This window comes from Carassius auratus, chromosome 7, assembly GCF_003368295.1.
Source record: "Carassius auratus strain Wakin chromosome 7, ASM336829v1, whole genome shotgun sequence".
NCBI classification, from domain to species: Eukaryota; Metazoa; Chordata; class Actinopteri; order Cypriniformes; family Cyprinidae; genus Carassius; species Carassius auratus.
Genome location: NC_039249.1, coordinates 7539104 through 7561050, shown reverse-complemented (window position 1 = coordinate 7561050; position 21947 = coordinate 7539104). Strand labels below are relative to the sequence as shown.

Sequence of the window (21947 nt, the reverse complement as noted above, 5' to 3'; positions counted from 1 at the left end):
AGCTCATGTTCTTTAGTTTACCCCAGTTTGTGGGTAAATGACGAAATTTCCTACCAAATAAAACCTGAAAAAAAAATCATTGCTATCTTACTGTGTTTTACCAGGTGAATCAAAAACAGATTTTAATGTACTGGCTAATTAATTAATTTGTGAAAAAAAATTTTTTTTAAACAAAAACAGAATAAGTACAAGAAATCCTCTATAGTGTACAAGTATAAAAAATTTCTGTAACACTTTACACCACATGCATAATTATTAGGCATGTTGATATTCTGATGATATTTTTTTCAAACACTTACAGTTGTTGTATTCCTCTTGTTGAGCCACTCCTGAATCACAGACAACATCAGAGGAGTCTTACATGGGCTAAGGAGAAGAAGAACTGGACTGTTGTCCAGTGGTCCAAAGTCCTCTTTTCAGATGAGAGCAAGTTTTGTATTTCATTTGGAAACCAAGGTCCCAGAGTCTGGAGGAAGGGTGGAGAAGCTTATAGTTGCTTGAAGTCCAGTGTTAAGTTTCCACAGTCTGTGATGATTTGGGGTGCAATGTCATCTGGTGTTGGTCCATTGTGTTTTTTGAAAACCAAAGTCACTGCACCCGTTTACCAAGAAAATTTGGAGCACTTCATGCTTCCTTCTGCTGACCAGCTTTTTGAAGATGCTGATTTCATTTTCCAGCAGGATGCTCACACTGCCAAAATCATCAAAAGTTGTTTAAATGACCATGGTGTTGGTGTGCTTGACTGGCCAGCAAACTCACCAGACCTGAACCATGTAGGAAATCTTTGGAGTATGGTCAAGAGGAAAATGAGAAACAAGAGACTAAAAATGCAGATGATCAGAAGGCCACTGTCAAAGAAACCTGGGCTTCCATACCAGCTCAGCAGTGCCACAAACTGATCACCTCCATGCCATGCCGAATTGAGGCAGTGGTCAAAGCAAAAGGAGCCTCTACCAAGTATTGATTACATGTTCAGTAAATGAACATACTTTCTAGAAGGCCAACAATTCACAAAAAAAATGTTTTTATTGGTCTTATGGAGTATTCTAATTTGTTGAGATAGTTAATTGTTGGGTTTTTGTTAAATGTGAGCCAAAATAATCACAATTAAAAGAACCAAAGACCTACACTACTTCAGACTGTTTGCATTGAATTTATTTAATACACAAGGTTCACAATTTGAATTGAATTAATGAAATAAATTATCTTTTCCACGACATTCTAATTTATTGAGAAGCACCTGTACTCTGTTGGAGTAAAAATAATTTAAAGCTTTTTTGACCACCGAGGGTGCCTCACTAAAGAAGGATTTGATAGTAAATAAAGTCACATTTGGCTGTACGGATCCAACAAGTGAAGTTTATCGAGGCAAAAGTCATAGTTAATGTTTTTTTTTATTAGGAAGAACTGGACCTTAAAATAAACTGTAATCACATTTTCTATAACAGCCTTATATTTCCAGGAAAATGAGTTTCTAGGAAGCTGAACTGCTTTTAAAATGTTTGAAATGGGTTGACTGAAAAATGACACAGTCTAAGAGACAAATTAGATGAATGGGAAAAAAAAACGTAAATGAAAAGTGAAGGAAACTGATTTGCTATTTTTTGGTCTGAATGTCGTTAATTAAAGGTGAATGTGTCCAGATGATGGGCCACTGGATGAGCTCTTTGCTGACTCATACCGCTGGGACTACATGACCTTCAACGGCCATGACAATTAAACAACCACAGAAGCCTTTAAAGGGCTCTCATTCTTCTCTTAACACACACACAAAGAAATATATCAATTCCACCTTTAATTAGAGACATTTTACAAAAGACTGCTACTGAAAGGATGAATCCTTCTAGCTTTTGGCTAGATGGCAACCAAACTATTTCATAAAATCATATATTTAAAAAAGTAATTTATTCCTGTTATGGTAACGCTGAATTTTCAGTAGGAATTACATACATTATATTATGCCATTACAGTCTTCAGTATCGCATGATCCCTCACAAACTTTATAATTAAATATTTGTGAAAAACCATGATATACTAAAGTTTGGTGTGAGTGAGATTTAAAAAACAATTCTGAATCAAAGAATCCTGGCAAAATATATTATGGTTTCCAAAAAATATTAAGCATCAAAATGGTTTTTAACATTGATGATAATGAGAACCATGAGAACAAAATCAACATTTTAGAATAATTTATGAAGAATAATTTTCCGGCTTCATTACATATAATGTTTAGGCTGATAGCTGCAGATGTCGGAATTAATATTTTACATCCCTTAAATTAAATATCATGCAAACCTTTCTGGCTTTTTTTTTTTTTTTTTTTTTTTTTTACATATTCTTAAAGACATTATTTATCATCTATATTAAGATATCTTTCTTGTGGACTATGAAGGTGTTTTCAGGTTTTACTATCCTTGTGGGGAAATTTGATCCTCACAATGTTGGCAAAACGTGAGCAAACACACACGCACACATGCACACACATGTTGTTATGTCTCAGAGGGACAAGTATGAATTATGCTGACCCAGTTTTCAGAGATGAACCATCCCACACTTATCAAACGCTTCAGCAAGTATCAGCACAAATTGAATCTAGACTACTCCATAAGCTCTGTGTATGTGTGTCAGATGCGGTGTGAAGGAGATCTATAGGCTGCAAAGAAGCTTGAGATTCTCAGTGAATACAAGGCAGAGCCGTTGCACTTGAGAGAGAGAGAGAGAGAGAGTGTGTGTGTGTGTGTGTGTGTGTGTGTGAGAGAGAGAGAGAGGGAGAGAGAGAGAGTAGGAATTACTGAACTCTGCACAGAAAAGACACCATTCCACTGAACTGTCAAGGCTAAACTTTGGTTGTTATGGAGACGGAGAGGGTAAATGAACGAAGGAGGGAGGATAGATGGAAGGAGGGAGTGAGTGAAAAAAAGAGGGAGCAGTCGTTACTCTGAGAAAGTATGCCTGGCAGGCCAAAATCAAACTAGCAGGAGTGTGACATGACAAATTGTTGCTGCGCCCACAAAACGCTGGGAGACATGATGGATGGCACACCAGCACACAAACAGCCCAGCACACACACACACACACACACACACACATAAAATGGTAAATAAGTCTTTCGATAATGATAGTGTGTGATTTGAATACCAGGCAGCTGCACTTCCGAGGAAAGCATATGCCAGTCACTAGAATAAGAGGATGGAGACACAGAGAAAGAGAAAGGGCAAATCAACGAGACTCACCCAGGATTTGTTTGCTTCCTCTCCATTCACATAAAAACTCTAAACCCCAGGCTGCTCTCCAAGGCTGATCTGCCATGTGTTTTGTAAAGGATCTGAGAGTTGGGATCATAGAGAATGTTTCCAGCCCTGGATCTGGTTTCTTGACAGTTATATTAATGATTCTTTTAGTACATATAAGAACTAGATATTAAACAACATTGCTAAAGAAATTAAAATGTCTCAACGTTAAACATTTTTACTATGTTTTTTTTTCCTCTAAATAATTGGATTTGGTTGATAAGCAATACTTGATTCACTATACCAGACGAGTCAGTTGTTCCGTAGTCAAGCAATGACCCTAAATGTATAGTTCAAAAATGCTAATTCTGTCATTAATTACTCACTCTCACGTCGTTCTAAACACAAATTAAGATATTTCTGATGAAATCCGAAAGCTTTCTGACTCTCCATGTAACTCAATGTTCCTAGGCCTTGAATACTTTCTGTGCACAAAGAAAACAAAAACAATGACTTTTACAACAATTCTTCTCCTCCGCATCACCGAAGACCAAACAGATTTCACTTCCAGTATTTTTCATTTGTTTTATATAAAGCCAGTTCTGAATAAGAAGTGTCCTTGGTTCCCAGCCCGTTCTGTGCGAAGCACAGCTCCATCTACATCTGTGAGAAGTTGTCCCATTGCCCAGAAGAACTAGCAGTGTGAGTCACGGCAGATGCCCCTCTTCTGCATGACTGAAAGGGACATAATACACCCCCACATTCTCTCAGAGCTTTTAATGGATGAAAGTTTTTATAGTGGATTATTGAGATTACCCAAAAATCTCTCTTTAGAGCAGTGTAAAGAGAGTCTCAGAGTGAGAAAGTTTTGAATTATAGCAATAATAGTCTAATAGTTTGGCCCACTTTGCAGTTTATTCTGGCCAAGAACTGCCTGCTAGACAGGAGAATATAATTCTATGTGACATTTAGGGACATGTAAATCTGAAAAAGTTGATTCCAAAATAACAGCCTGTGCCCTCCAACTCCCTGAAGCTACGCATCAGTCAGCGAATCCATTTGAAACTTGTCACTTTTGTGTGCAGTAAGCATCAAATGACCAGTGAATCTACTGCAGTCAGTCCAGGGATGTGTCGTCTAAGGCTAAGACCAAGAGAAACTGTCTTCATTTCCTGTGAAGAAAAATAGATAAAGGGCAAGATAAAGAGAGATTGGGGGAGGCAGAAAAGTTCAGCAGGGTTTAAACGGTTTTCTCAGTTTCCTCTTGTGGTAAAAGGACTCTTGAACAATTTATGTCCTCTCACACCATCTCACTCTCTTTCTATCCATATCCATATCTCATTTCCGATCTCTCCTCCTCAACTCATCTATTCCCTGTGGTCATCTGAAGACTTGCTATGAACAGCCATTAGTCAGCTCAGCGGCTGTGGCATACATTCTTTAAACTACACTCTCTCTCTCTCTCTCTCTCTGTCTCTCTCTCACACACACACACACACACACACACACACACACACACACACGTTCATGCTCTCTCTCTCTCTCTCTCTCTCTCTCTCTCTCTCTGCAAACATTAGTCTCTCTCTGCTGCTGAAAACTGAACCAGATCATATATCCTCTATCGATTAGCCTCAGATCTTATCGGCCAGCCCAACCTCTCTTCTTTATCTCTTCCTTGTACTTTATGGAACCTAATTTGTGCTTGGTGCTTCTAGCAAGACTGACCTTTAAAAGGACACAAACACTGGCTGTGGAGCTGAATGGCTAAACACAAATAAATCACAAAATTGGCCTAAAATGAGACTTAAAACTTTAGGGTACAACACAATTTTGTACAAAAAAAAAGAAGAAAAAATAAAAGAAAACTCATGTTGTTGAATAACAAACTGCAAGTACATCATAGAAAAATGTAATAGTAGAGTATAAAGGAATATATAACAGTGCGGGATTATATAAGTCGAGTACAGGTATATATAACAAGCACATTGTTTCTTTAAAAAGAAAAAGAAAAAAGAAACTCAGAGAAGCACATAATGCGAAAGAACATTTGCTTAGCCATTTCCATAAAATAGAACCAGACTCTTACAGCTCTCAATGTCATTTGTCTGGATTTGTCAGTGTAACCTTTAAGGCGTGCTGCTTATTCAATCAATGACACTGAGGAACAGTGTGTGTGTGTGTGTGTGTGTGTGTGCGCGCACTAAAAAGCAGCAGTCCTGTAAAACAATGTCAATTGCTTAGTGTTTTCTAACTCACCAACACCACCTACACTCCTCTATACAAACAAACATAAGCACATAGAGGAATGCACAATATGTCTTACTTATGTCATATAGAGAAATGTTTAATCTCTTCATAATTAAATCCAAAGTAACACTACTGCAAATCACTCTGAATGGATCAAGTTTTTCCAAAATGGGGTTTTGTGGGGGAACTACAAGAGTTTGTGAGTTAATGAAAAATTAAGAATTATATTTGTGTACCTGCATATCAAATGTTTTCTTGAAATATTGAAACACTAAATTGAAATCTCTGTACTTCAAGTAAATAGTTAGATCATATAGGACTTTGGTTCACAGGAAAGTTTGAGAATCCATGGATTAGATCATATAGTTGGACTTTAAAATGTCACATAAGTTAGAAACAGTGCGATTAAAAAACATAGATCATCCAAAAATGAATATTCTGTCACCATTTACGCACTCTCATGTTGCAACATCGAAATTACTTTTTTTCTTCTTCTGCAGAACACAAATGAAAGTCGTTGGGGTCCAAAATAACCATGAACACCTCTGATTTCTATTGTATGTCTTAAAAACAAAACACAGGTTCATTATCAAAAATATGTTTGGTGTTCCAAAGAAGAAAGTACATGTTTGGAACGACATGAGGCTGATGAATTGGTTGAAATCCATTTAAGAAAAGAGCACATACAGCTTTACTTGAGGCCTCCCATGGCAGCTTTACCCAGATGTGAGCTCTGTGGGTGGGGTGAACTGGAGCACAGATCACGAGGCCACTGCACCACACAGCCAGATAAAAGTGTTCTGACTCCAGCACATGCAGGGCTAACGATCTACAACTGGCCAGACAGTCTCTGCATCCTCAATTAGAGCCTCTGTGTCTGTGTGTGTGCCTGAGACATTGTAAATGACTGAGTATCGACGAGTTCTGTCCACGCAAGGAGAATGTCACTCAAATCGCAAACCACAATGTCCTCTGTGTCACTCACAAAGAATTCACACGCACCCAAACATATACACAAAATTTGCTATATATATTAAGCCATCATTAGCATGTGCAAAATGCATACTAAACTCAAAACAACAAGTTTGCATTCATTGCTTTGATTTCTCTAGCGTTTTCCACTCAACATATGCTCTGATTTCTCCCTGCCTCCCACAATCCATCTCTTCATCAGTCAGAACCTCAGAGACTTTGAGTCAGGGTGACTATCAATCAATGGAAGGGCGTGTTTGCTTCTGGGTCTCCTCAACCCACACACACACACACACACACACAGATGCTCCTACTGAAAAATTGATGACTGAAAAAAAAAAGAGTTTAAAAGGTGAACAGAGAGGAAAGTGAGATTGGGAAACAACTCTGCACATACAACCAAATTTGCTTATTTCATATTACATATAGAGAAATGAAAGCTTACACATGCCTATAGTCACTGTTATTTTCATGCAGACCTGACTGTGAGTAGTTGGTTGACTTTTAGTTATTTAGACAGGCTGTGATTGTCCAGGCCATGTTGGGCATTTTTATGCTATTCACAAATATCCCATAAGCAGCATCAGAAGAGGTTGGACAATTACTTCTCTGCTTTTCCTCTCTGTGCTTGTGTGGGTGTCTTTGTATTTCTGCCTGGTTTCTGTTGGCACTCAGTAATTCAGCTTGACTGCAGTCAATAATTCAACCGCTGACTGAACACCAGAGAGTAAAAAAATAACAAGAAATTGAAAATGAGTGATAGATTGAGATTTATCTATCTATTTATTTAACCCCGCCTCCCTCTAGAGCTCTAAACAGAAACACGTTTACGTCATTCGTTGACTGACTCACTTAGACTACAAACTGCTTACTCACTGACCCCTTGAAAGCTGAAAAGTAAACCTCTTTTGTTCCGGCAGGACTTATTTATGTTGTAACAGACATGTCAAAGACACTGAACTGTGGGCCCCTTTTGATTATATAATGCAGTCACAGAATACAAACACATGAATGAAGTTCTGTTTCTGTTCTTTTACTTTTTTTTATCTCTATTCATTTATAAAGATGGGCTGGGCTGTGTATTGCATTATTAGTTTTTACATATTTAAAAGACAGGACTTTATAGGCAATTGGATTCAAATAAAAATGAGAAAATTAGTTTGATTTGAACTGAAGTGTTAAATGAAAAAAAATTAAGGCAGAAACACCAATATGTTGTTTCACGCTGCAATTGCTTGAAATACAGACCAGATCTTAAAAGAAATGCACTAAACACAAGGGTAACAGAAACATGGATGATTCAGAGAAATACAGAAGATGCTACAGCTGAACTTTGTCCATCTCTGTCTAGTCGGGGATAATGTGTTACAATAAGATATAATATTAACCTTCACATGTGAAGAGAGAAAAAGAGAAGTGAGAGAGTACAGAACATAGGATGTCTGAAAGAAAAAGCCTGGGGAGAGGGTGAGAGAAAAGGGGAGAGAACAGTGTAGGAAATTGGAAGTCTGGATTAGACAGAGTTCAGACTGAAATTCTCTAGTGGCCGCATGGTTTCAGAATTTAAATGGATTTTGGAAAAAACACACCACAGCAGCCCGGAGGCCTAAAACAGCGTTTCGTCAGTGCCCTGCTGTACTGCACTGGAGAAATGCAGCAATTACATACCCACATGCAGGGTAAGAGACCACTACACTACAGTACAGAACATTCAGATCAATAAATGATTAATAATTCTGCCACTGTGTGAATAATCTGCAATCATGTAATCCATAAAAATGTAACTGTAATCTGATTATGAACATTGTAAAATGTAATACTCTAATAATCCAGTTTGGAATTGGTTACTACCCAGCACTTTTCCCGTCCACATTATTTTGTGAAGAGAGCATCAATACCTGCTATTAACATATTCTGCTAACCATCTTTCGTATTCTGCAGAAGAAACAAAATTATATAGGTTTTGAAACACCAGTAAATGATGACAGAATATTTTTGGTGAATTCTCAATTTCCTCCCAGATAAATTCTTCCCGCTGCAGCTGGTTGAGTGGGTTTTGCGTGGGATCTCATGTGTGATTCTACTAAACAACCCCCTGAGTGGAGCTCTGATTTTGGCAGCGCTGCTGCTGGAGAGCCCCTGGCAGGCTCTGCTGGGCATGCTTGGCCTTTTGGCCTCCACCTTCACAGCTATAATCCTGGGACAGGACCGGTGAGGACTTTCACCCCCACACATGCACAAAATTACATTTGCATGCACAAATGCACAAATAAAAGTATACTCAGGCCAAAACAAACATGTATTGTTATGTATATTATGTACAACAGAATGCACAAACACAAGCAGTTACAACAGATGCAAACCTACAAAAACCAATCTCAGAGGCACAAACTGCTTTTACAGCTGCGGCTTAGACAAACAGTTGTGTGAAAACAGTCTGTTGTCAAGTGATGATGAGATGATTTTAACAAAGCAGATATAACAAACAAAGAATAAATATAATACAGCTCTAAAGCAATACACTCTAAAGCAATACATGCACACAGAAAACACACTTATCTCAGAAAACACACTGTATCTGCATCTAATGATGCATCTAAGTATTCCCCTGGTCTATTGAAAAACACAATTTATCTAAGCACATGGCAGACATGTTGATTCCAGTCTGACATGTGATCCTAACCTGCAGTGAGGAGGTATCCAGTGGCCTTCATGGTTTTAATGGGATGCTGGTGGCTCTGCTAATGGGAGTGTTCAGTTCGGCTGGAGACTGGTACTGGTGGCTTCTGCTGCCTGTGTGTCTCGGTGGAGCTGCAACGTAAGATGCATACAAGCCAATTCACCGATACGAAACACGTTATTTTGTTCTCTTCTGTCGCATTCAAAAGACGAAACAAATATTTGCTCACCATTCCAAACCCAAACAACCCTCTTCTCTCCTGTCTCAGGACTTTTCTTTCCAGCAGTTTGGCTCCAGTTCTGGATCGCTGGGATTTACCAGTGAGCGTCTTCCCCTTTAACACAGTCATCCTGCTGTATCTGGCCTGTACTGGCACTTCTAACCCCTATTTTCCAAACCATCCTGCCCAGCCACCAGGGGCGCCAGAAAACACCAACCACTCTCAACTCCATGTTCCACAGGTGAGTGGATGAAACAGAATTGCAGCAACATGGTGATTTAAAAAGGCAACCAAAAATTATTTGCCATTCATGCTCTTAAAATATCTTTCCTGCCATCTTATTGATTAGATTTAATTATATTGTCCACTCTCGCTCTGCCATAGCTCTGTCTTTTTATTTGCCATCTTCCTGTTTTGCCTCTTTAACCTCCTTTATCTGTACACACAGTGGTCTATTCATTCCTCCATATATCTTCATCATGCTTCCATTTCACATCTCTCCTGAGATGTGTGTGTGTGTGTTTAGATGTGTTATGTCATGATGATGATCATATTTATTGCATTACTCTGGTCTGTTGAATGACATTAGGGTATATTGGGCTGATCTGCCTTCTCTGACACACTAAAGCAGCTGACTATTATGGGCTGTTTATGTATTTTTGCACTAAATAGTATCTGTGATTTTACCACGTCTCCATGGAAACAGCTTGATCCAGTAATGATGGGTGTACAGGGCTGACAGAAATAATGGAGAATAATTTTTATATTTATATAATTTTATATTTATATTATATATGTATCTGTTTTTATCTCTCGCTGTCATAAATATTAAATGTGAAAGAGTTAAAAGCCCATTAAAATTGGCTTCTAAAATTGGAGTCATCAAATGATTCATGCACAGCATTGTGACAGGAATAAGATGGGTATAATATCAGTAAACATGCAAGATTTTGATCTATATGCTTGTAAAAGCTGACAAAACAATCTTTTAACATAATTTAGGATAATTTTAATTATGTCTATAACAATGGATATGTCGTCGGTTTCCTGTTTCAATAGAAAATATATCAAAGCAGGAAAGAATATTTTATAGTCTTTAAGAAAAACTAATATAGATAATAAAAAGATACACTACCATTCAAAAATTATCAAATGCATTTAGAATGTCACAAAACATTTCTGTTGCAAATAAATGCTGTTCTTTAACTTTCTATTTGCTTTACTTTTTTATTATTCAAATAAATACATCCTTGGCGAGCATGATAGACTTCTTTCAAAAACATTCAAATTTTATTTTAATCCACATTTTTACATGGTAAGATAAATTTACATTCATATGCATTGATTTGTAATATCATATAATATTTCATATCATATCATTGATATGTAATATCATATCATATCAATATTCTTTCATAGTTTGGCTGGTCCTGCGATTTATCAAAATTAATTTGACATGAACCGAGAGAAATGAACCAACAGAAAACATTACCATCTACAGCCGCGAGAGGGCCCTCTGACGGCTGGAGACGGTAATGTTTTCTCTTGGTCCTTGGTTCTAAATGAATGCGATTTATAGTCCACTGCGACTTATATATGTTTTTTTTTCTCATCATGATGTATTTTTGGACTGATGCGACTTATACTCAGGTGCGACTTATTGTCCACAAAATACGGTAAAGACATTGGTAATGTATTTAGGCTTCATCTAGAGGTGTGTTTGCTGTTCCCATCAGCTCCTGCAGGGGGTGGTGTTGGGCGTAGGGCAGATCTTTGCATGTGGGACTGTAGGCCCGTCTCTGCTCATCCTGGGTGCTGTTTTCCTCTTCTCACCCATCCTGGCAGTCTATGCCCTCCTGGGCTCTGGCATTAGCACTATGGCAGGTGAGTCAGAAATTAAAAGCAAATATCAGCAGAACAGTGTTTTGAAGAAATTATATCTCAAAGGTTTCTCCAAGACCCCAACATGACTGAATGTAAACCAGACAAGTCAAAGATCAAAATATGAAACATTTCTCAGAAAAAAATCCAAGACCAGATTATCTGAATTATGCCATCCACATTCATTATAAAGCTCTATGCTGTTTCTATATGCTAAAAAGGTATCTATTTTCTTTTCAAAATTGTTACTTCAACATAATATGAGAAAGCGTTTGAGCTATGAAAGAGACACTTCGTAGCAATATATACTAAATTAGTTTTTTGGAGCATCTGCATAGTGGCTTGGAAGGATGTGGGATAGAGATAATTGTAACAAATCATACATTTTGGCCAAATCTTGGGTTCTCCAGGGCTTTGTGCTGAGTATTCTGGCTGTGTAGCTGTGATTTACTCAGCTAAATCAGCCTGCAAACAGATTTCCTCAAATGCCAACTATGCAGAAGATAATGATTTGCACCAGCCGTTTGATAATAAGCCAGTTTTACTGTCACGTTTACCACCTCAAGACCATGGAAGGTGTTTTTTACCCTTTCACTCATTCTCTCTCTAGTATAAACAGACAGTCTTTCTTTCTCCTTAATATTTTCTATACACAGCCGTACAGAGACATATGAGTCATCGCAGACACAAAGACACTACAGAGGTTGGGTAGACTTTTTGTGTGTGTGTGTGTGTGTGAGAGAGAGAGAGAGGAGTAGGTAGAAGAGACTGATGTAAGATACCTCACTCCCAGCACAACACCCACACACATAACACACACTGTTTCATTTCATCGCCTGCAGTGTGTTTCACACTCACAAACTTCAAAGCTCTCATGTAATATTCCATAAAGTAACAGTGAAGAGTCTTTGGGCTTATCAGGGACTCAGCAGTATATCCGTGTTTGTGAGACAACTGTCTGTTATTCCCCGTAGAAGTGAGGGGGTTGATTTTAGAAAGGAAGAATGCCTTTTCTGCCTTTTCCTTGTCTCTTACCTTGTCTGTGTGTCAGCAGAACATTTAAATTTAATTTGGAAAGGGTTCAGATTGCTAGAGGGTTTGAACTGTAGAAGACAGATGGAGAGAAAGCAGTGCTGGATTATGGATGGGGCCGATGGGGCCCGTGCTTCAGACTGTCTGGGGCCTCTAAAGTCTCAGGCCGCACGTTCTGAGACTGATAAACGAAGCTGAACATCACGGCCCTCGGTGCATTCACTGCTGTTCAAAAGTCTTTTATAGAAATAAATACTTTCATTCAGCATGGATTCTTTAAAGGTTAAACTGATTAAAAGGCATTTATTATGTTATTAAATATTTATATTTCAAATAAACGCTGTTCTTTAACTGATTGAATAACTGATATGATTTTTTTTAAAAATCACACTTTCCAAAAAAAAACAAAAAAAGCAGCACAACTGTATGCAACTCTTATGATAATGAGAAATGTTTCTCGAGCAGCAAATCCGAATGATTTGAAGAATTACATGAATCAAGTCTCACATGCTTAAATAAAATAAATCAATGAATATATAATAAACTGAGAACAGTCAAAACTATTCACAATATTTCTGGTTTTATTGTATTTTTGATCAAATAAATGCAGTCTTGTAAGCATAAGTGGCTTTTCACACATCTCTCTCACATACAGAGTTTACCTCTAGACTTATAAAGTACTGTTGAATTTCTTACATTTCTATTAATTAAATTCAATTAATCCTTTCTCAATGCACATGAAAAAAAACGTCATCTAATTTTTTGGGGGGCAAAATAAATAATATTTTTTCAGAAGTTGGGGGTGTGGGCATGAGGGGTAGACATGTGCCAGAGGGACTTCTGGGAACTGTAATCCCGCCCTGAATGTAAGACTTCCAAAGACCCGTTATCTGAAGACCGTCCCTCACTCACACACACACACACTCTCTACACATCCTCACCATCCAATCAATACCACTCTTATCCCTGCACTCATCTTACCATCCCATTCTCCTCATTTTTTAATCGATTAATGGTTCACTCCTCTCTCCCTGGTGTAGAACTCCTCTTACACAGTATGAAATTACATCTGTATTTTACCAGAAAGAAGCTTACAGAGAAACAGACACTCTTCTTAAGAGTGTTCTTTTAGAGTTCTTCCCAATTACGATCAAGCTATTGTACAGGTACTGTTTTCTGATCTGATATCCTAAATAATGTTGATGGTCAACCTCATGAGCTGAAACAAACAGTTTATTTCCTATTAATTTAAATGAGGTATGTAATTTTGTAAACCTTCTTTGAATTTGGCTCTAAATAAAGCTTAAATTTAGATTTCCTTAATATTTTCAAGTAATGAACATAATTAAAGCCACACTCTAAAAATGGCTGGGTTAAAAATAACCCAATTGGCAACCCAGCACTGGGTAAATATTGGACAGAACACATGCTGGGTTAAAGTAACCCAGCATGCTGGTTTACACATTTTAACCCAGCATGCTGGGTTATTTAGAAAACCCAAGATAGAGTCATTTTTACCATTTGTGGGTTTGCATTTTTATGATTCTGGGTTATTCTTGCTGGGTTATTCTCATTTCACTTTTGCTTAACAAAGCAATCATGGACTAATAAATAATGAAGAATACAGGTTATTTAGACTGTTAAAAATATTTTCAATGCCATATGACATTCAAAAATATTTACCAATGACAAACAACATGGAATTTTCCCTTTTTATGTTTCCAGCAAATGCAAAATAAATAAATAAAAATCACAGAAATACAGTTGCAATAAATAAGAAAATTATTTCTGAATGACCTGTGTCTAGCTTTTTAACTATTACATTTTGAGATTTTTAGCTATTTAAATACACAGTGAAATGACATTGACAATTAACATTCTTTAAATTTAAAATCATTTAAAGATGTCCTTAAATTTATAATCAAGTATATAAAGACTCCTACTTAGGTAGATGTGCACTGCTTAGGGTAGTTCAACATATAGTTCACCCAAAAATGAAAATTCTGTCATTTATTACTCAACTTCATGTCGTTACAAACCCGTAAGCCCTTCGTTCATCTTCAGAACACAAGTTAAGATATTTTCGTTGATATTCGAGAGCTTTCAGACCAGGGTGAATAATTAGTGACAATTTTCATTTTTGGGTGAACTATTGTCAAACACTTAAGCTCTGAAGCAAAGATCTACCCCTGAGAGCAGTGTACTCCGTTATAGAGCCTGTCTACGGAAGGACAATTTTCAAAAGGAATTGCTAATTATATTTTCAATTGCGTTTTGCACATGTGACAAATTGTGACAATCCAAACACAATTGCAAATCTTGAACAAAACACTGTTTCAAAAACACTGAACAAAAATTACGGTTTCAGTTTAGTGACTGCCAAATTTCAAATGGAAAAACAAAGTCAGTTTGTAGCTGTATTTTCCATGTATTATGAGTAATAAGCCTGTCATATTGATCAAATACTGCATCATAGCAGCTTTACAGTATTAAATAGGAAAATAGTGTGTAATAATGCAAAGGGACAAAAGTAAACACTCAGTTTTCAGTTAAAGTCAATTCGTCATTGATTCAGTGATTTATCGTCCCTCTGTGCAATCAAGTGGATGATATCGCTTGATATTAATTGTCCCCAACTAAAGAAAAACAAGGAACCAAAACTCCATCGGTGACAGAATGGAGAAAAATCCTTGGGAGAAACCAGGCTCAGTTGGGGGTCAGTTCTCCTCTGACCAGACGAAACCAGTAGTTCAATTCCAGACTGCAGCAAAGTCAGATTGTGCAGAAGAATCATCTGTTTCCTGTGGTCTTGTCCTGGTGGTCCTCTGAGACAAGGTCTTTACAGGGGATCTGTATCTGGGGCTCTAGTTGTCCTGGTCTCCGCTGTCTTTCAGGGATGTAGAGGTCCTTTCTAGGTGCTGAACCACCATCTGGTCTGGATACGTACTGGATCGGGGTGACTGCAGTGACCCTCTGATCTGGATACCGACTGGATCTGGTGGCTACGGTGACCTTGGAATAAGAGAGAAACAGACTAATGTTAGCATAGATGCAACATAAGAACAAGTACATGAGGTTTTATGAATTACCATGTCTGTTTTTTCACTGTGTCGCACATGTTACCTGCCAAAACTCAAATGGAATCTTTAGCATCTGAATTTCCAATGCCTCACATTGAAAACTGTCTATTTTTGTCAGAGGTGGGACCATACTATGGAGAGTGTTTGTATTGGGAGGTGACGTCACTCAAAGACAACTATGCCAAATGCTTTGAACAATGGAGGTTAAGGCACTACTAAAGGCAGCTGCCGCTCCGAGAGATGTGTGATAAAAAACAGACCGGACCGGATCTCCCTATATTCTGGGCACCTCACACAATAAATAATTCTGTCATTTTTACCCCAAATGCAGCTACTATCACCCGCTAACCGTTAGAGCCACATGGTACTATTAGTCAATATTCACCATTAACCAAATGCTTTTCACCTGAGGTATAAAATATAGGGTAAGATGCAGCTAGGTAAATAAGAGTAGAACTGCAATGTTGTTTGCTGACGTGCAACAGAGTGCAAACAGTGAGAGATTTGGGGTAAAAACTACAAAATATCTCCCAATACAAACACGCCCCATAGTATAGTCCCACCCTTGACACAAATTGACAGCTTTCTGTGTAAGGCATCTGAAATACAAATGCTTTTCAATTGAGTTTGGACTATTTCACAATGTATATGTCCACATGTGGAAAAATACAATTAAATATACAATTTGCAATTCCTTTTGAAAATAGTGCAGAATATCCTTACCTGTCCATTGATTATGATCAATGCCTGAGAGATCTGCTGTCATGGGTTTTGTGGACTCTGCTCAGTTAAGGAATTCCATGTTTGTTCCAACCTTTAAAATAAAGTTGAAAAAAAAGAAAAAATACAAATTGTTTTAATAACAGTGATTCAGTTCAATTAACTGTGTGAAGTTAATCATGAAATTGACCCATCATGATTATGAGTTAAATTCACCTATGAGTTGGTTTACAGAAGCAGAATATGATATAGTGATTGGCTGAAAGGTGTGCTTTCAAACTGTCTAATCAATGGGATGCTCCAGTCATTATAAATCACAGTTTTATGTTAATATGCTGGCTATATCAAACACACACAGTCACTGGCACAGATAAGGGAGATCACACTGCATGCGCGCAAACAGACATTTCTATGACAAGTCACGTAGGTAAAACAGTCCATAAATAAAAACTTACAGATGTACCAAAGTGATAAGGACAAGTCAAAAACACGATCTGGAAAATTAATATATGATGTTTACGCTCATAAATTAGGTACATTCTGGTGCAGCTTTAACTATAGCACGAAATAAAAATATATGTGCGTTTAAGTTACGTGAGGGTTAACGTTAGTTGATTATCACAGACAAACAATTATGTAAAATGTATAATAAACACGAACTTACCGTTAGACGCCTCAATAAGACTGCACTCGACCAGTTTTTCTCTCACAAATGTATCCATGCGCTTTTCTGACAGGAAAAAAAAACACATTTTGAATTATAATTTGTATGTAAAAAGACTTTATAAACCACAAAAACATCAAATCACTTCACTAACGCGGCCAGCGTCACTCGCTGTGCGTGCGCGCACTTTGAAATGCCCTGAGACGTCGATTCTTTTCCGGGAATCATTTTGTTCGAGAATTACTGAACCGGTTTACTTGAACTGGGTCGTCGGTTCTTTTAGACCTGCGGTCCGACTATATTGTACGTAATTTGTATGATTTAAATGTCGATATGGACAACTGCAGGCGTTTACATTAGAGCAGAAAGTCGTATTCACTTTTTGAACTCATTTGACTCACTTAAATATCAAATTCGCTTTTCAGTGTCAGAAGCTACTTTTTCCTCTATTTTCACAGGTATTCGCATATTTCAGCCATCAGTCACTTTCTGAAACTTAATAAAACTATTAATCTGTCGTCTCAGATACCTTAACGATTATGCGAGTCGCGTAACGTAGGTTGGCCGTTTGAGGTAAACAGTTCATCATTTAACGTAAATAATGTTGGCCTGTAGACGTTTAACAGTATTGTTGCTGCAAAAAAAAAGTTATAATTCTGCCAATTTAAAATAATTATTATTGAAAACATTAAATAAACTTACCTTAAAACAGTTGAAAGCCGTGGCTTTGCCCCGTTGTTCTTCCAAAATGACCGTTGGGGAGCGATTTAAACATCTTCAAGGCGCGTTAAATAACCCAGCGCTGGCCTGAAACAACCCAGCGACGCAACCCAGCAGGTTTAACCCAACACCTGGTAAATTGAAACTACCCAAAAGTGTTTAAAAAGAAATTAAATAACCCAACAAAGTGACCCAACAGACTCAACCCAGCATTTTGGGTTAAAAAATAACCCAGCCGTTTTTAGAGTGCATGATTTCTGGGACAAGCCAAAACAGTTTTCCTCATTATACCCATAATGAGCTCGTAAATCTTTGGAAATTGACTGAAGTGTAGAAAATAGTTTCTGTATGACAGGTAGTTGAGGAGTTTAACTGGAATAAAGAGCCCTGATGAATCTTTCACAATTAGATCAAGACATAAAATCCTTTTCAAAGAATATGTTTCTTATGAATCTCATCTCATCTCATCTCATCTAAGTCTAATCCAAAACAAAATAAGTCTACAATTAATTCTCAGGACCCTCTACACCAAAGATATTAAGTTCAGAGGTTTGGTTTAGTTGTAGAGAAGAAGAGACATAAGAAACGCAATCGAACTAAAAGGGGTTTATATGTTTGTCCAAAGATTTCACTAAATCAAAACTGAATGGGGACTAGTAATCCTGTCCCGCAGCATGAAGTGTGGTCCACTGATAATGAGATCCGGTGTTTAGACGATAGGCTGTTCATGCTGTCCTCTCTACATGACTCACAGTATAAACCCACTGAAGTTAACACGGGTTCACAACTGATGATCCCGCACACGGATGCACAAGAGGAGCCCGTAACCATGGAGATATTGAAACTAGGAATATAATGAATCCATTCTGGGTCACAGATGTTAAATTTAGTTTATAGAATTGCAGCATAGTGTATTGTAAGAGTTATATAACCGGATCAGAGATGAGTTATGGAAACACCAAAAAAATATTGCATGCCTTGTGATTCAGAGCATTTGCATTGGAAATGAAGACCTGATTCCCTTCTGCACTCAAGATTTTGTGTGTGTGTGTGTGTGTGTGTGTGTGCTGGAGAATGAATCTTTTATATCTATTCTTCAAATCTCAGACTATTTAAGTGACACATTAATCATGAAACCCCACAGTAGAAATATAAATTTTCAACACAACACAATCTGTTTTATTAGAATGTTGTCTACGGATGTTTACCAGTATATATATATATATATATATATATATATATATATATATATATATATATATATATATATATATATATGTAATTGTTTATAATAAGGAAACAAACATCTGATTAAAAAAAGAGAGTGAACAAATGCTACAAGCCTTCTGGGTGACATGGCCTTTCTGTTCAGATGGGGAAGAGAATTCTGGGTGTGTTCTTCCTGCTGCTGCTGATTTCATCTCAGAGCTCTTTATTAGGAGTCCTTCGCTATAAAACAATGAAACATAAAGAGTCCCAAAAGTGCAGTCAGAAGGATGCACTCAAATGTTTCGCACTGGAGCTCATTTTCCCTGCATTCACAAGTTGCCATTTTCCATGAACAGATTACGAAACAGGGACTTTTTTTAATTAAGCAATTTTTCTTTTTCTTTTCTTTTCTTTTTTTTTTTACAAATGTAAGATTTGGGGATGTAAGATTTTTGTACATTTTTGAAAGAAGTCTCTTATGCTCACCAATGCTGCATTTATTTGTAATATTCACAGTAATATTGTGAAATATTATTACAATTGATCAGTTTTCTATCTGAATATATTTAAAAATGTAATTTATCAGTGTGACGAAGCTATGAATCTATCACAGTCTCCGGTGTCACGTGACCCTTCAGAAATCATTATAATATGCTGATTTGCTGCTCAAGGATCATTTCTTATTATTATCAATGTTGAAACTGTTGTGCTGCCTAATATTTTAGTGTAAACTTTACTGTAATACTGTTTTTGCAGCATTCTTTGATGACTAATAAGGTCAAGTGAACAGTATTTGCTTCAACATTATAAATGTCTTTCCTGTCACTTTTCAATTTAATGTGTCCTTAATGAAAAACCTGCTGTTAGTACAATAGTGTATATTTGATATGCTGAATATGTCTATTAAAATCCATGATTATAACAATAAACACCATTTAATTAAATGATCAAATGATTTGTTACATTTGAAGATAGACAAATGGATGGTTGCATTTAACAGAATTATTCACAAAAAATGATCCAGTCTATACCCAATTCATGGAAAGGCAAGTTTTGTATAGCTGTACCATGGTCAGGAAAAACAAATGGTGACTTAATGGTGTAGTTAGGCAAAGAAGTTATCAAATATGAGCATGCAGCCAAGGAAATATATTTATCAGTTACCGTAAGAGGCATGTTCTTGAGTTTTAACGAATAGATTCATGCTGTGGAAAAATGCAGAAAGAGAGAGAGACAGATTGAGATGATGAGCTCTAGGGAATGGTGGGCGGTGAGTGAAGTCTGAAGGCTTGGACAGGAACATGGGCAGCAACTAAAGAGTGGAAACTAGATTCTGTAATGAATATACATCGCCACCTTCAGTTCACAATCAGAACTACAATCAAGGACCCAAAACCTCGGAATATATTTGTGCACACCAGATATCAAATATTATTTTATAAAATACCCAAAGAAATTCAATAACTGACCCATAAGAAAGACCAAGTATGTCATATAAGATACATAATACCTTCTTTAGACAATGAAGCATAATACATTTAGAAAACTTTATTGTTGCACATTGTTTACGGGTTCGCATAGTAGGCAATTCAGTCAATACTATGCAGTATACAGCTAGAAGTATACAACCATGGTAAGGAAGTCAAAATACCTGAATAGAGTTTCTTAGGAGTAGGATCCTATTCATATTTGCCTCAATGGAAGCTGCTCAAATAGGTCTATTACATGCAGTCCCAGAGAATGTGATGCTGTCGTATTCACTCACAGGCCACTCTGTTCCAGACACAAACTAGTTTTAGCCAATCACCAGAGCCATTGATGGCATTTTGCTTGCATGATACAGGCTACAGCTCTACCATCAGCTGCTAAATATTTCTGTAGGCTAACCTGGAAGTTAGCATCACCCTTGTTTCCCTCAACAAAAACCCAAAAGGACTTTTTCTATTGTAGAAAATAAGCTTTGTGAAGTTCTTACACATTTTGTTCATCATGATAACCAGGCATTTAACCTAAAAACCATTGATTTCAGGATAATGGAACCAGAAGTTCTAATGCTAACTTGTTTACGGGTTTGGGCTACAAAAAATATGTCATCCCTGCTGCAGGCTATCGCAAATTCTGTCTAAATTATTTTTAACATCCCAGTCTGTTATTGTAGTAATATTCCAGCCCCTAAATTGCACATGAAAGAAAACAAACCTGTCAAAGTGCGTCTTTCTTGGCCAGAATAAGCAGCAGGTTTGACCAGCCATTAGTCTAACATTAGCAAAGCTCTGACCCCCTAAGCCAAGGTCAATAACTGGATGGACTCAAGTTCTTTCTGTTGTCTTCTGCAGGTCTGTCTATGTCAGTGCAGCACAGCTTTCTGTACTCTGGTCTCTCAGGGTTTAATGGTGCTCTGGGTTGCATGGTTGTAGGAGTGTTTTACATACTAAACTGGAGAACACATCTCTTATCTATTGCAAATGGTGAGAAATGCACAGAAACATTCTTTGTAGTGTTGTTTCATTTTTCTACAGCTAAATTATTTATTCTCTCTTCAGCCTTGCTTTCAGCTTACACAGACATCGCCTTGAGCAACCTGCTAGGAGTTGTGAGTGGACACACACACATATGCACTCTCTGTCCAACACACCCTCTGGGTTTCATCTCTGTATTCAGACAGTTTTTGTTTGTTTCCCTCTCACCTGTGCAGTTGGGTCTCCCAGCAAGCAGTTGGGCTGCTACTCTGACAGGAACTCTGATGCTGTTGCTGACAGGAAAAAACCTCAAAGAATACAGAATTCCTACTGGAAAAGTAGCCTCACCAGAACAGAACTTGCACTCACACAAGCAATGGTCTGCGGCCAATACGAATGCCACTGATGTATAGTGTTTACATAAATACACAAATATCCAACTGTGACAGCACATGACATTTGTAAAGAAATGACTTTTTTTCAGCAAGGGTGCATTAAATGGATCAAAAGTGAAAGAGTAAAATATTTTTTAGAATGTTACAAAATATTTATATTTCAAATAAATGCTCATCAAAGAATCATGAAAACCAACTTCCACAAAAATATTAACTGTTCTCAACATTGATAATACACAAGTTTCTTAAGCACCAAATCAGCCTTTACAATGATTTCTGAAGGACCATGTGACATTAAAGTCTGCAGTACTGGATTGAAAATTCTACTGATATCAAAATTTATAATTTGTATTTTTAATACATTAAAATAGAAAAATATATATATAATTGAATTCATATTTAACAATACTCTTGGTTTTTATCAAACAAATGCAGCCA

The 21947-nt window shown here is 37.2% G+C and overlaps 1 protein-coding gene across 2 annotated transcripts; it reads left to right on the top strand.

Annotated features, from left to right (window-relative positions):
• Positions 1–7812: 7812 nt before the first annotated feature.
• si:dkey-183c6.7 (urea transporter 2) lies at positions 7813–21619 on the top strand. Of its 2 annotated transcripts, XM_026266970.1 has the most exons (8): positions 7814–8128; positions 8471–8660; positions 9139–9267; positions 9398–9590; positions 11086–11233; positions 20992–21123; positions 21199–21248; positions 21351–21619. In XM_026266970.1, exons 1-8 carry the CDS (start codon positions 8017–8019, stop codon positions 21525–21527), a joined length of 1131 nt encoding a protein of 376 aa, XP_026122755.1. In that variant the 5' UTR covers positions 7814–8016; the 3' UTR covers positions 21528–21619. The 2 variants fall into 2 exon arrangements, with proteins under 2 accessions (XP_026122756.1, XP_026122755.1); XM_026266971.1 differs by lacking the exon at positions 20992–21123 and having other exon boundaries at positions 7813–8128.
• Positions 21620–21947: the final 328 nt, after the last annotated feature.